Here is a 14,710-nt window from a genome sequence, read left to right as displayed (position 1 = left end):
ATTCCCTCCCAATCAGCTGGGGCTCAGGAGGCAGAGAAGAGATGGGGGGGGGGGCAGCCAGAGGTGGTATTTACCCATTCTCTGGACTTCTCAAAATTTCCATTACCAGTTTTCCAGAACTAGTCAGAACCGGCTGAATACCCACCTCTGCAACCATTGCAGCATACGATCATAATTTAAATACTTGGCAACTTGGTATTTATGAAGGTTGCAGCGTCCCGGGTCACATGGCTACCTTTTGCGGCCAGTCGTAAGTCAAAGCTATCTGTACACTAATATTTTGCAGCCTCAGGAGCTTTTAAGATGTTTGGACTTTGGACAATTCCCAGAACTTCTGACTAGGGAATTTTGGGAGTTGAAGTGCACACAATTTAAAGCAGTTGAAATCCACACAATTTAACACACATTTCTATCCCTTCTGTAAATTCTTGACTGTTTTCTTGTCAGATTTATGGAATTGCAGTCTCACAGGCAGAGTTAATATTTAGGAGGGTGGGGAATAAAACAGAAACATACCAACGGGCAGTTTTATGAATTGGTTTCCCATATTTTACATTTAGCCAGCAACTGCCAAATATATGAGCATCATACCAAACTCTTCCTCTTCTGAAATGGTCCAATTTATATAACGCACCAACTAAGCCCAGGTCAGAATAAAACTTATTTTCTCTTTACCCTCCCCCTCTCTCCCATCAAAAACAAACTTTTTAATTCTGGAATAACACAGATTTTAGAAGCATTTTATTTTATGCAATCCAAGGGGGAGGGGGGAATGGATGATGAAGCATTTACAGCACTTAATAAAAATATACAGAATAGAATAGAATTCTTTATTGGCCAAGTGTGATTGGACACACAAGGAATTTATCTTTGGTGCAGATGCTCTCAATGTACATAAAAGATAACGATACATTCTCCAAGAATCCTAAGGTACAGCACTTAATGATAGTCATAGCATACAAATAAGCAATCAGGAAACAATATCAATATAAATCGTAAGGATACAAGCAACAAAGTTACAGTCATACAGTCATAAGTGGGAGGAGGTGGGGGGATAGGAACAATGAAAAGACTAATAGTAATGCAGCCTTAGTGAAAAGTTTGACAGTGGTGAGGGAATTATTTGTTTAGCAGAGTGATGGCATTTGGGGAAAAACTGTCCTTGTGTCTAGTTGTTCTGGTATGAAGTGCTCTATAGCGTCATTTTGAGGGTAGGAGTTAAAACAATTTACGTCCAGATGTGAGGGGTCTGTAGATATTTTCACAGCCCTCTTTTTGACTCATGCAGCCTACAGGTCCTCAAGGGGAGGCAGGTTGGTAGCCATTGTTTTTTTCTGCAGTTCTGATCATCCTCTGAAGTCGGTGTCTCTCTTGTGGGTTGCAGAGCCAAACCAGACAGTTAGGGAGGTGCAGAGGACAGACTCAGTAATTTCTCTGCAGAACAGAATCAGTAGCTTCTTGGGCAGTTTAAGCTTCCTGAGTTGGCGCAGAAAGAACATCCTTTGTGGTGCTTTTTTTGATGACGTTTTTGATGTTAGGTGTCCATTTTAGGTCCATATTCAACCAAGTCTCCCACATGCCATAAACAGCAATACAGGTAACCACATATGGGACCAGAATATCTGTTGTTAAGCAAAAGTCGTGCCCGATTTTGCGACCTTTTGGGGGGGGTTAATTTCAGCTGCTAAATGAATCGCACAGTCGTTAAATGAATACAGCTTCCTGCATTAACCCTGCATGTTGGAAGCCGGTGGCAAATAGTGATTACAATGATCTCCAGATGCTACAAATCCTTGTAAATATGGGTCAGTAACCAAACAACTGAAATCGTGGTTCCTGTGGCTCAAGAGATACTAGTTGTATCTAGTTGAGTACCAGTTGTATACCACGTTTTTTTCAGTGCCGTTGTAATTTCAAATAGTTACTAAATGAATTGTAAACTGAGCTGTACTTGTATGGCTTTCTTTTTAGATTGACAGGTCAGGGCTGCATCCTAAACCCGCTGTTGTTCACCCTGTTGACTGTTGTGTAAGGTTTGCCACTGGCCACTTTGTGAAGTATGCCAACGACGCAACAGTGGTGGGCCTTATTTAAGATGACAATGAGGGAGCTTCCCGCAAGGGGATAGAGGGTGAACTGGTGTAATAAGAACAGCCCTTCTTTAAACTAAAGAGACCATTATTGATTCCAGAAGAATCTGGAAAGCCACATTCCTCTGCATATAAACCTGTAGAGATGGTAAGCTATATCAAGTTTCTGGATGTGCAGCAGAGGTGGTATTTGCTGGTTCGCCCCGTTTCGGGCGAACTGGTAGCGGCAGGGGCTGGAGGCTCCCTCCCCGCCCATCATTACGGATGCTCTGCGCATGTGCAGAAGCACCATGCTCGGGCATGCTCCCGGTTCCAAGCTGTTAGCAAAGGTAAGAGGAAACCATTACTGGCGTGCAGCGAACAAGTAGTCTGGCTTGGATCCTCAACAGTGAGACAACAGTGAAGTGGGCCTAGCAGTGCCTTCATTTTCTGCATCGCACGCTAAAAGTGCATCTTCCTCCCCCCCTGTCCTCACCACTTTCTATAAAGGGACGATTGAGAGCATCCTGTCACATTGCATAATGTCTGGTTTGGAAGCCTCACTGCTTCAGACAGGAAGGCGGTGCAGGGAGTGGTGAGGATGGCAGAAAAGTTCATTGGCAGTTCACTTCTTCCTATGCAGGGCGTGGCCTACAAGTGATGCCCGAGAGGGTCCGCAGGATTGTCTGGGATGTTATACATGCCCCTCATGACCTGTTTTCCTTCCAGGAGGAGAGAAAGGCCCCGTGGTACCCGAAGCAGAACATCCAGATTCAGCCAAAGTTTTGTTCCATTACAGTATCAACCTTCTGAACTTCCAAGCTTCCTCTTTCCGCTAGGTACTCGAGATGGACAGGGATTAATATTTATATGTATTTATATGCAAGGGTGTAGGTCTATACATATGTTATGTATATATAGCATGTCTACATGTTTGCTATGTATATGTACACTTCTGAGCTACAGAATTTCATTTTTAATGTGTGCCTGAGTGCCCACAGGAGGGGAAAAATGACTATAAAGGTTATCTTATTCTTCTAGAGTTGTAATAAGGCATGGACATCACCTCAAGAATTAACATTTGACAAGGGAGTTGTTAAAATAAAACTAGACTTTGGCATACCACCCATACGTCGTTCAACATTGTAAACTAAAATCCAATTGGTAGTTGGCATGAACAGTTTATTTCAGGGGTCCCTAATTCCTGGTCTGGGGACCGGCACTGGTCAGAAACTGGGCCACACAAACAAGTGAAGCCTTATCAGCGGGGTGCAGGGAGCACACGAAACCACACCATCTCTGGTCCACGGAAAAACTTTTCTGCACAGAATTTGTCCAAAAGATTGGGGGAATCCTTGGTCTATTTAACATAGTGCCTTCATGTAGCATTGTGTGAACAGGACATTGGTGTGTTGCATTCTGAAAAAAAAAGTGAAGCTCCTACATTTGAAGCCTCTTTCTACCTTCAAGCCGAGGGGCAAACACAACACACAAATAAAGGAGAATATTTGTAGCTCAGGGTTGAAATGAGCTTGGTTGTTTTCTTGCAGATGGTTCAGGGATGAAATGAAATGTCTGCAAGAAAACAGCCAAGCTGAGAGACCCTTCACAACACACCTAAGACACAAAATGGGAAGGATTCTGCTAACAAGGATAGAACAATTGATGAGTGTATCTACAGAATTTATTTTAATGACTTCTGAATCTGTCTTCATTGCTAATTGATGAAGTGTCTGTTTAAGGCACTCTATGAATTAGTAGTCAGTTAACAGCAAAGAACTCTATAAACTTTTTCCAAATCTCTTAGCTAATCCAGGTTTAGGCCAATTTAAATTAAAATATAGTAAGTCCATGTAGCGGTAGGTCTTTAGATCAGCTTGTGATCCTTAGACAATGTGCAATCTTAACCCTATTTTCCTGGGTAGGGAAAAAAAATAGAATCCATATACGTGAAGATATGAATGAACTTGCTGTTGTTGTTTTTCCCCAAAAGCAGAGTTTCTAGTACCAGTACTTCTTTCTTGATATATGTATTTCCTTTTGTTTTTTTTAACAAATTGTATAGAATTCATACATTAGTGTGGAAACTTCCATTGAATTTGCAATAAGGGCCACTAAAAGCAACAGATTCCAGTTAGCTAAGCTGCATTTGGTTTCCATGCATCTAAAGTCAATGTATTCCTTTTCTTTTTCATGTTTTTGGTCTGTTTTATTCTCTTTTGTGCATATAAATCACAGCCAGAGAAATCAGCAAAAATGAAATCAAGGCACCTGAGGAATTATTCATATCTATTTACATATCAACATAGGTGGAGAAAGAACACAATAATATATTGATGGCAAAGGCATAATTGTCACAAAGACTGCCAAAGTGCAAACATCATTTCTGAAGGCATCCAAGAAACAATGGAAACAACAAGGCAGGAAATCCAGTTCAACTTAGGAGAAATACAGGAGAAAAACCCGAGAAAGGAAATTCTCCAAAATGGGCTGAGATGAACAAGTAACAATTTACACCTTCAAATATTCTTTACACATATTACTATTACTGGAATGCATATAATCTTTGGTCCAAATACAGAGTAGAAAAATGATTTAAAAAAAAAAGGTGGGGACATTGAGGGCTTCTCCTTATCATCTTTGGATAAACAACTTTCTTAAAAAAAATAAACAGAGTTTGTTCTTTCTTAGGAATTGGAACTCATAGCACCAGAAAGTCTAGCAATTTGTAAGTTTGGCTTCAGAAGAACCAATACAAGGAATCAGGGGTGGGATTCAAAAATTTTAGCAACTGGTTTGCTGCCAGGTTGATGGGTGGGCGTAACCATGCTGGGCGTGGCCTACTCAAACTCCTGCACCCCAGGCTCCGGAGGCCTTCCTTGAGCCTCTGGGAGGGCAAAAATGGCCTCCCCGAGGCTCCAGAAGCCCTCCAAAGGCTGGAAACGGGCCCGTTTCCAGACTCCTGGAACTTCCGGGATGCCTGTTTTTCGCCCTCCCAGAGCCTCCGCATGGCCTCAGCACTTACCTGGCATCCAAAATGGGTGAGATGCCTGGAAGAAGCAGGGTAGGTGCAACTACCGGTTCGGCAAACCAGATGTAAAACTAGCATTCAGTTCGCCCGAACCAGCTGAATCCTACCCCTGGGTAAGATTATTGGCACACCCTGCTGAATGCACAGGCAAGGAGAGCGAGGACTCCAGTCACCATCATAAAAAGCAAATTTGCAAATTTGCTTTCTAAAACTCTGTTGCGTTCCACAGTTCTGCCCATCGAAAGCATCAGTTTACTGAAACTTCTGTCTTAACAGCATTAATAGATAAGAGAGTTCAGGCTGGAAGTCAAGGGTTGGAACTAATTATGACCACAATTTAACCCAAAATTTCGGTTGTTAAGTAAGACATTTGTCAAGTGAGTTTTGCCCCCGTTTTACAGCCTTTCTTGCCACCGTTGTTAAGTAAATCACTGCAGTTGTTAAATTAGTAACACGGTTGTTAATTGAATCAAGCTTCCCCATTGATTTTGCTGGTCAGAAGGTGGCAAAAGATGATCACATGACCCCCCGGGACGTTGCAGCCGTCATAAACATGAATCAGTTGCCAAGTATCTGAATTTTATCATGTGGCCATGGAGATGCTACAATGATGGCGTGAAAAACCATTGTAAGTCATTTTTTTTTTACTTTGAACACTCACTAAATGAATGGTTGTAAGTCAAGGACTACATGTACTATACAATCACCAAAAAAGGGCATAAATTCTTCAAGCAATCTCTGCTTGTTTTAGTTTTTTAATCACCGTAAAAGTAGCCCACAAAATGTGGTGTTTTTTGCCTGTCTTGTGACAAGCAAAACCCAAACAAAGCAAAACCCAAACAAAGCAAAACCCCAAAAAATCTTGTTTTCCGAGGGTGAAATTTATAATGAGGTTTCTCATCAGCACAGAATGTAAATTAAGTGAAATATTTGCTAGATACACACAATTGTTTAAAGTACCCAAGGACTTCAATCGCAGACGTTTAAACTGGATCACTGGCACAAGAAATATAAATTATACCACCACAGGAATTTTAACTTTCTGAGAAATATTCAAACTGGCAATATGCAACGTGAATCAAGAAAAAAATGGCAGAGAATGATTTGGCTCTGGTGGCCTTACACAGGAAGTCCTTGACTTATGACCATTCGTTTAACCAAAGTTATAATACCCTTGGAAAAAAGGTTATTTATGACTCTGCCTTTCCACTTATTAATTTGCAGTTTCTTAATCACTATTCAGATCTTTGGCAAGATGGCCTGCAATCACCCAAGATTTGAAATCTACCCAGCTAGTTTCTGACAGAAAAAAAAATATCAGTGGGGAAGATAGATTTCTTTAACAACCATGGTAAAAATGACCATGTGATGACTCGCTTTATGATGGCACCAACAAACAATGGAAACTCCAGTCTCAAGCATGGTTGTAAGTGAAGACTATCTATAAATTGCTTCCTTTTACCACTGAGCCAAACTTTCCTTGATGTAACTTATCTCTTTTCGCTTTGAAAGCTTACTTGTCCACACGGAAAATTATCTCTTCCAAGGCTGAAATTTTTTTAGCCTTGTTTACTCTGTCCTTCCCACTGTTCTACAGTATTTGTACTCTTCATTTGTATGAGGCTTGGTAAACCTCTTCCACTAAATTAAACCGAGGCAGTTGTCATCCTTAGATCAAACAGTTCTTTCATTCATCAAGCTGAGATAAATGGGCATTTTTTTCCTTCACATGATGCATTCAGCTAACCCAGGTGGGAAAACTATTTTGCCCTGGAAAATGTTTCATTGTTGTTGTTGTTGTTGTTGTTGTTTTTAATAAGTGTCTACTTTGTTTAAGAATAAATAAATAAATAAGTTGATCACAAATAAGTTTGCGGGAAAAGAGCCACTTTTAACTCAGTAGCAGAATCCATCTCTTCACTCAACCCATTAATAAAGTTAATGCCGATATCTTATACTTAAATAATTGCTGAGTGCTATTTGGTGGAAGCGTTTTGTGTGATATCCCTCAGACCACAAGCCTTGAGGGATATATTTTTATTTATCCTTTTTGCAACAGTGGTGGGTAGAGCAAGGAAACTGGTCTGCCATCTTTTTAAACAACTTTTGTGATTTTAGAAGAAAACTAAACATGAGCCATGATAATTTAGCAACAGCCGACAACTGCCCTCTGCGGTTTTAACGAAATATGTAACATGTGATTGGAATATAACTTTTTTTTCCCCCTTCCTTTTCAGGGTCAAAGGTTTGGAGAAGCCCCCTATGCTCCTAAATTTCACTAGCGGTTTTTTGTTTTTTTAAAAAAATCAAGGCGATTGTTTTGTAAGCGATTCTACGAATCACAGCTTCTCCTTTTTCCAAGGATCCTGAAAATGAGGATCCTCTAAGCTCTCCTTCCGAAGCTACCTATTGGCAGGCAACAACTGAGCTGGTTCTGAGAAGCAGTTTTACTCAAGGGCTCTAGTCAAGAATCTACCGGATTCCTTCATTCTTTTGTTCCTTAGTGGCTGATCCAACCCATTCAATTCTCATCAGAAAGCGACCCAAGCAGAAAACCTGCTAATATTCACAAGGCACACACAGCTCTTATTAATGGCACCAACTGTTTGGTAAAACCTCCTTTTTCGCTGATCATCTAGAACAGTGTTTCTCAACCTTGGCGACTTTAAGTCCTGTGGACTTCAACTCCCAGAATCCCCCAGCCAGCAGAGCTTCTGGGAGTTCTGGGAGTTGAAGTCCACAGGACTTAAAGTCGCTAAGGTCGAGAAACACTGATCTAGAACAAGGGTCTCCAACCTTGGCGACTTTAAGACTTGTGGAGGAACTCTGGGAGTTGAAGTCCACAAGTCTTAAAGTCGCCAAGGTTGGAGACCCGTGATCCAGAAGGATCAAGACGGATGGAGGTTCAGCCTAAAGGCACGATAAGACCCAGCCAAGGAGGCTGATAAGAAAACTACACAGCTCAGGGAGAAGCAGCCCCAAGTGAGGCTGAACGGAGAACCACACAGGTCTCCGTCGTCATTCACACCTTTTCTTTAGGCACGAAGTCTTTGGTTTCCTCCTCCTCTTCCAACCGCTGCTAGAGGCTGAAGTTCACAAACGGGTGCCTCAAAAGGTCTTCCGCGGTGGGCCTCCGCTTTTCCTCCACAAAGATCAGCTTGAGAAAGTTGCGGCAGTACTCCGAAACGCCGTCGGGAAGCTGAGGCTTGGTGGGCTGGGTCGCAATCTTGAAGATGGCGGCCATGGCTTCGTATTCGGCCCAGGGTGGCTTCTCGGTCAGCATTTCTACCACGGTGCAACCCAAACTCCTGGGAAAGAAAATGGAGGGGGGAAAAAAGAAATCCCAAAAATGTTTATTTCTGCAACGCTTTTGGGAGGCGAAGGGGACTCTGCTCTCCTCCTTGGTTTCCCATCACATCAAGCCTGTAAATCAGGGGTCACCATCATTTCAGACCTCGATTCATAATTTAGTCTAATCGGACTAAATTCGTAATTTTAAATCCCGCGGACCACTAATAGGATCTGCCTAATGACTGGCTGGGTGGGCGTGGCTAGGTGGTCATGTGACTGGGTGGGCGTGGACAACTCAATGTCACACACATCAAGGGGCGCCTCATTAGCCTCCACTCGCCTCTCCCTTACCAGCCCCTCCTCGCCTGCCCACCCGGGCTCCTTAGGGCCCCAACTGGAAGCAGTTGCTGGAGCTAAGCAGCCACCATGAGAAAGAGTTGGCAAAACAGCTCAGTTCAATTTGGATCTGACCAAGAAGGAGGCTCAGCAGAAGCACCTCACTGAGGACTATGAGCATGGGCTTTCCAAGCAGAGGGAAGACCTGCAGGAGCGCAAGGCCAGGTGCCGGCGCCTGGAGGCTCAGTGGGCTGAGATGATCAGCCAGTTCCAGGCCATGATGTGGTCCCACTGGAACGAGGCCCTCCGGCTCTTCCCCACCAGCGGCTCTTCCCTCCAGCCTTCGCCCAAAGCCCCCCACCAGGAGGCCGAAGCAGGCCCCAAGTCGGAATTTCTGACCCTCCTCTGACCCACACAAAAAAACCCCAAAGAGGGAGACTCTGTAGCAACACCAGCATTCATTGCACGTATCTGGCCCAGGGGCCATAATTTGAGGAGCCCTGATTTATTGCAACATAAAAAATGCTAATAATTTTTCTTTGGACCACCAAATATTTCTCAAGGACCACCAGTTGGTGACTGGTGCTGTAAACAAAGCTAGATTGGGAAAGTGGTTCTTACCACACGTCGGCCTTCCTTCCGTAGCCTTCTCCGCTGATCACCTCTGGGCTCATCCAGTAGGGAGTTCCCGTGACAGATTTTATACCCGTCCCAGACATGCAGATCGTCTGAATGCGTTTGCTGGCCCCAAAGTCTCCTAGTTTAATGTTCCCGACAGAATCTCTCAAAATGTTGGCACCTAGATTGGAGGGGGGGGAAAAAAACAATGCAGAGAAGGGAAACAAAGAAGGAGAAAGATGATGAAGAAGAAGATGAGGAGGAGGAGAATGAAACAGACAAAGAGGAGAAGGAGAAGACAGAAGAGGAAGAAAGGAGGAGAAGAGGTGGATAAGATAGACAAAGAGAAAAAGGAAAAGATAAATGAAGAGGAGGAAGAGGAGAATGAGAGACAAAGAGGGAAAAGAAAGGAGGAGGAGGAGGAGTTGATAGACAAAGAGGGAAAAAGAATAGATAGATGGAGGAAGGAGATGATAGACAAAGAGGGAAAAGCAAAGATAGGAGGAAGAGGAGAAGGAGATGATAGACAAAGAGGAAAAGGAAAAGATAGGGAAGGAGGAGGTGGAGGAGAGGTCAAATGAGAAGGCAACATGACAGAGAGTCAGCAGTAAATTGGCAGGATATTGCTGTAAACCTTGAATTCCATCTCCCTTAGCCAAGTGCCTGGTGCTTAGAACTTGATTGCACACAATGAAGATTGAGATCATTACAAGACAACATATTCGCTGTATATTCAGGGCCATAATTTTACCTCTAGGGACTCACACGGACAAGCAGCCCTTGGAAACTAAACTCTTATCAGCCTCCAAAACAAATCTCACATATTTTTTCTAGCAGCTCCAATTCTGGGGTGGGGTGTTTTTTTTTTGGTCCCCGATGATGTGGATAACTCCTGATCCTCAACAATTGCAACCTTCCTCATATTGTAAGAAACTTTGCGTGCACCAATGTATTAAAAATCCCATATTATAATAAAATAGTATGTGTATGTGTCCATATTTTAGAAATGCATGATGTGAAATAATGTAGTGTATGTGTGTCCCTATCTCTTTGCCTTTATAGCAATATTGTAGCAGCCCCAATAGTGGCCCTCCTTTTATTGGAAAGTCATGTTTTAACTAGCATATCCTTTCTGGCATCAAATTCCTGTTTTTCTTTTTGGTTGCTAAAGTTCTTGCATTTCCCCCTTTTTGTTCTAATTCAATTTGATAAAAGAGGGAAGAGAGAATTTGTTTTAAATATGTCTTAAAGGAGATTCTGATAGATAGATACAGGTAGTCCTTGACTTACAACAGTTTGCTTAGTGACCATTCAAAGTTACAAGGACCACTTTTCACACTTACAACCGTCACAGCATCCTCATGGCCACATGGTTTGTATCTGGATGCTTGACAACCGACTCACATTTATGACGGTTGCAGTGTGTGTCCCAGGGTCACATGAGCATCTTTTTCGATCTTCTGACAAGCAAACTCGATAGGGAAGCCAGATTCACTTAACAATCGTGTGACTAATTGAACAACTGCATCATTCACTTAACAAATGTGGCAAGAAACATTGTAAAATGAGACAAACCTCACTTAACTGGTTTCTCACTTAGCAACCTACTGTATTTTTTGGAGTATAAGACGCACCCTTTTCCCTCAAAAAAGAGGGTGAAAATCTGGGTGTGTCTTATACACTCAATACAGCATTTTTGGCCTCCCGAAACCCCGCCCCCTTTGCAAAAATGGCCATGCATAGCCTTTAGGAGGCTCCCAGAGTGCTCCTGGGGGCTGGGAAGGGTAAAAATGAGTGAAAAACTGGCCATTTTTTCCTCATTTTTGTGCCCCCTCCAGCAGCAAAAATTGGGCCATTTTTGGGGAGGTTGCAGAGCACAAAAATTTTGCCTCTTTAAGATCTTAGTGTGTTTTATACTCCAAAAAATACGGTAAATCTTGGGCTCAATTGTGCTCATAAGTTGAGGACTACCTGTATCGGGATGGCCTTGCCCTAATTTAGTGATAAGGAAAGACGTATGGTATGTGGGAAGATGCTCTCAAATGCCTCTAATTCCCCCTAAATGCCAAAGAAAGATGTTAAAAGTGTTTTTTCAACCTCAGCAATTACAAAATCAGTGGACTTCAAACTCCCAGAATTCCCCAGCCAGCGTGGGGAAATCCACCATCTTGAACTTGCTGAGGTGGAGAAACGCTGCATTAAAATATATTTTCTGCCTGCTGTTTTTCTTGCTTGTTCCCCAGACTGGGAAACATAAGGCAGAATCATCACCTTCCCACTTCCAGTAACACAATCAGCTCAGATGGTGAGCAAGAACCCATCTTAGAAAAATTCTAAACGTCCTACAAATAAAGTAAGGAGGGGGGGGGGAAGCCATTTTCACGGTGGGATGAAAATCTTTGAGAAATCGCACCGTAGATTTCATCACAACCTCAATTTTCATTCCAGGCTCCATCAAGTTGGAAAACTCCCCCCCCCCCCCAATTTGGTCCTTGAAGCCTCTTGGTGGACTTAAAATGTCCCCTGAGTTGGCATGTTGTGCCTACCTTTAATGTCCCTGTGTACAATCATGTTGCTGTGGAGGTAGGAGACGCCTTGTAGGATCTGCCTTGTATATTTACGAGTCACATTCTCTGTCAAAGCCCCGTAGGCTTTTAGCTGGTCTTTGATTGAACCCTAAAAACACAAGAGATGAATAACTGATTAGTTTCTTGGCTTCCTGAAACTCTACGCCTTCCGAAACGTTTCTCAGCTCCTGGGGGGCACCAAGTTCAAAGGGATAAACAATCATATTTGAGTCAGGCGCACCTCAGAGATGGGTTCCTACCAGTTCGCACCAGTTCGGTAGAACCAGTTCGTCAAATCTACCGAACCGGTTAGAAGAGGTTCCACCAGAAAGCAGGCCACACCTACAGAAGAGGGTCCAAAAATTTTTGAAACCCACCACTGACACACACACACACACACAAACACAGACTCACACACAGAGAGAAAGAGAAAGAGAAAAAAAGAAAAAAGAAAAAAGAAAGAAAAAGTGAGAGAGAGATGAAAGAAAAAAAGGAACAGAGAGACAAAAGGAAGGAAAGAGAGAGAGAGATAGAAAGAAAAAAGAAAGAAGGAAAGAAAGAAAGAAAGAAAGAAAACACATGACCGGCAAGCCACTCCCACCAGGTCACATGGCCGGCAAGCCACTCCCACAAAGGAGGCCACACCCACAGAGTAGGTTCCAAAAAATTTTGAAACCCACCACTGACAGACACACACACACACACACACACACACAGACTCACACACAGAGAGAAAGAGAAAGAGAAAGAAAGAAAAAAGAAAAAAGAAAAAAGAAAGAAAAAGTGAGATAGAGATGAAAGAAAAAAAGGAACAGAGAGACAAAAGGAAGGAAAGAGAGAGAGATAGAAAGAAAGAAAGAAAGAAAGAAAGAAAGAAAGAAAACACATGGCTGGCAAGCCACTCCCACCAGGTCACAGGGCCGGCAAGCCACTCCCATGAAGGAGGTCACACCCTCAGAGTAGGTTCGAAAATTTTTTGAAACCCACCACTGACACACACACACACACACACACAGACTCACACACAGTGAGAAAGAGAAAGAGAAAGAAAGAAAAAAGAAAAAAGAAAGAAAAAGTGAGAGAGATGAAAGAAAAAAAGGAAGAGAGACAAAAGGAAGGAAAGAGAGAGAGAGAAAGAAAAAAGAAAGAAAGAAGGAAAGAAAGAGAGAAAAAAAGAAAGAAAGAAAGAAAGAAAGAAAGAAAGAAAGAAAGAAAACACATGGCCGGCAAGCCACTCCCACCAGGTCACATGGCCGGCAAGCCACTCCCACAAAGGAGGCCACACCCACATAGTAGGTTCAATTTTTTTTTGAAACCCACCACTGGCGCACCTCCACTCAGTCCTCACTGTCCAGAAGGAAATGACAGATAGTTTTTGAGTTACAACCACGAAGGGCAGTCTCCACTACTGTAATGGAGCCTGTTCATCACCGCCATAATTCGTGACTCTCATTAATCACGTCACCCACGTGATGGGTCCAATTTTACCTAGAACTAAGGAGGAATTTCCCGACAGTTAGAACAAGTGATCAATGGCCTCCAGAGGTTGTGAATGCTCCAGAGGCTTTTCAGAAGAGATTGGACAACCATTCGTCTGAAATGGTCTGGGGCCGCCGTGGCGGACCTGTGTGCCAGAGGTGGCAGGCAGAGCCCTCTCTGTTGGCAAGTGCACCATTGCCAGCTGCTCTTCTGGTTTCCGCTACGCACATGCACAGGTGGTCTTCATGGGGGCTGGAGCACCGGGAAACAGCTCCAAAACCAGCCAAAAAACAGGGAATCTTTCAGGCCGATTTCCAGGCCAAAAACAGGCTGAAAATGGCCCCATGATGGCCAAAAAACAGGCATGAATGCACCAGCCGGCTGGTCTTTGGGTTTTTAGTGCTGCAGAGCGCGCATATGCAAACAAATTCCGATTTGGGCACTTGGTGCCGAAAAGGTTCACCATCACTGGCCTAGGGTTTCCTGCCTGAGTAGAGGGTTGGACTAGAAGGCCTCCAAGGTCCCTTCCCACTCTGTTATTCTTTTATCACCTCCTTTGTGGTCGATCAATGTGGTCACTAAGTAAGCACCGTGGTTGTTAAGTGAATCAAGAATTTGTTATGGACTGGAATCCGAAATAAATGCCAGTTGTTGGCAAAAAAAAAAAAGTTGTAAAATGCAGTCTCCCTGACCACAGGACATTACAAATGACCAGAAACTGGCCACTGGAAGTGCAGTCATGTGACTGTGTAGGGAAAATCCACCTGAACTTTAGCAATAGCAGTTAGACTTATATACCGCTTCATAGGGCTTTCAGCCCTCTCTAAGCGGTTTACAGAGTCAGCATATCGCCCCCAACAATCTGGGTCCCCATTTTACCCACCTCGGAAGGATGGAAGGCTGAGTCAACCTTGAGCCGGTGAGATTTGAACAGCCGAACTGCAGAACTGCAGTCAGCTGAAGTAGCCTGCAGTGCTGCACCCTAACCACTGCGCCACCTTGGCTCTTTCAATGCAGGTTGTAAGGGATGCCTTCTATAAAACTGATTGGCCATTAAAAGAGGTTAAGTCGAGAACTACCTACACAGTATTCGCTATTAGAACAGAAGTTTGTGTTGGCCACAATGGGAAAGAGAGAGAAGATATTCCTTATCCATTCTGTTTGCAGGCTGCCAGAAATTTCACAGAACTAAGAATGGCACCAAGGTGAATATTTTTCTACTGCTTCCCTCATTAACACTGGTAGTCCTCAACTTAGAACCATTCATTTAGTGACCATTACAACGGCACTGGGGAAAAAAAGTGACTTCGGACTATTTT

General features: G+C 43.2%; 1 protein-coding gene across 2 annotated transcripts in view; it reads right to left on the bottom strand.

Annotated features, from left to right (window-relative positions):
• Window positions 1-7,899: 7,899 nt before the first annotated feature.
• LOC116522295 (mitogen-activated protein kinase kinase kinase 3-like) overlaps window positions 7,900-14,710 on the bottom strand; it is a 96,633-nt gene continuing 89,822 nt past the window's right edge. For both annotated transcript variants that reach the window (XM_032237131.1, XM_032237132.1), the window contains exons 15-17: window positions 11,892-12,021; window positions 9,349-9,526; window positions 7,900-8,408 (exon numbers count right to left, since the gene is read on the bottom strand). In XM_032237131.1, coding sequence (XP_032093022.1) covers window positions 8,180-8,408; window positions 9,349-9,526; window positions 11,892-12,021 — 537 coding nt within the window. In that variant the 3' untranslated portion in view covers window positions 7,900-8,179. The remainder of the gene's footprint in view (window positions 8,409-9,348; window positions 9,527-11,891; window positions 12,022-14,710) is intronic.

Source organism: Thamnophis elegans, chromosome Z, assembly GCF_009769535.1.
Source record: "Thamnophis elegans isolate rThaEle1 chromosome Z, rThaEle1.pri, whole genome shotgun sequence".
In the NCBI taxonomy this organism is placed as follows: domain Eukaryota; kingdom Metazoa; phylum Chordata; class Lepidosauria; order Squamata; family Colubridae; genus Thamnophis; species Thamnophis elegans.
This window is presented reverse-complemented; position numbering and strand designations above follow the sequence as displayed.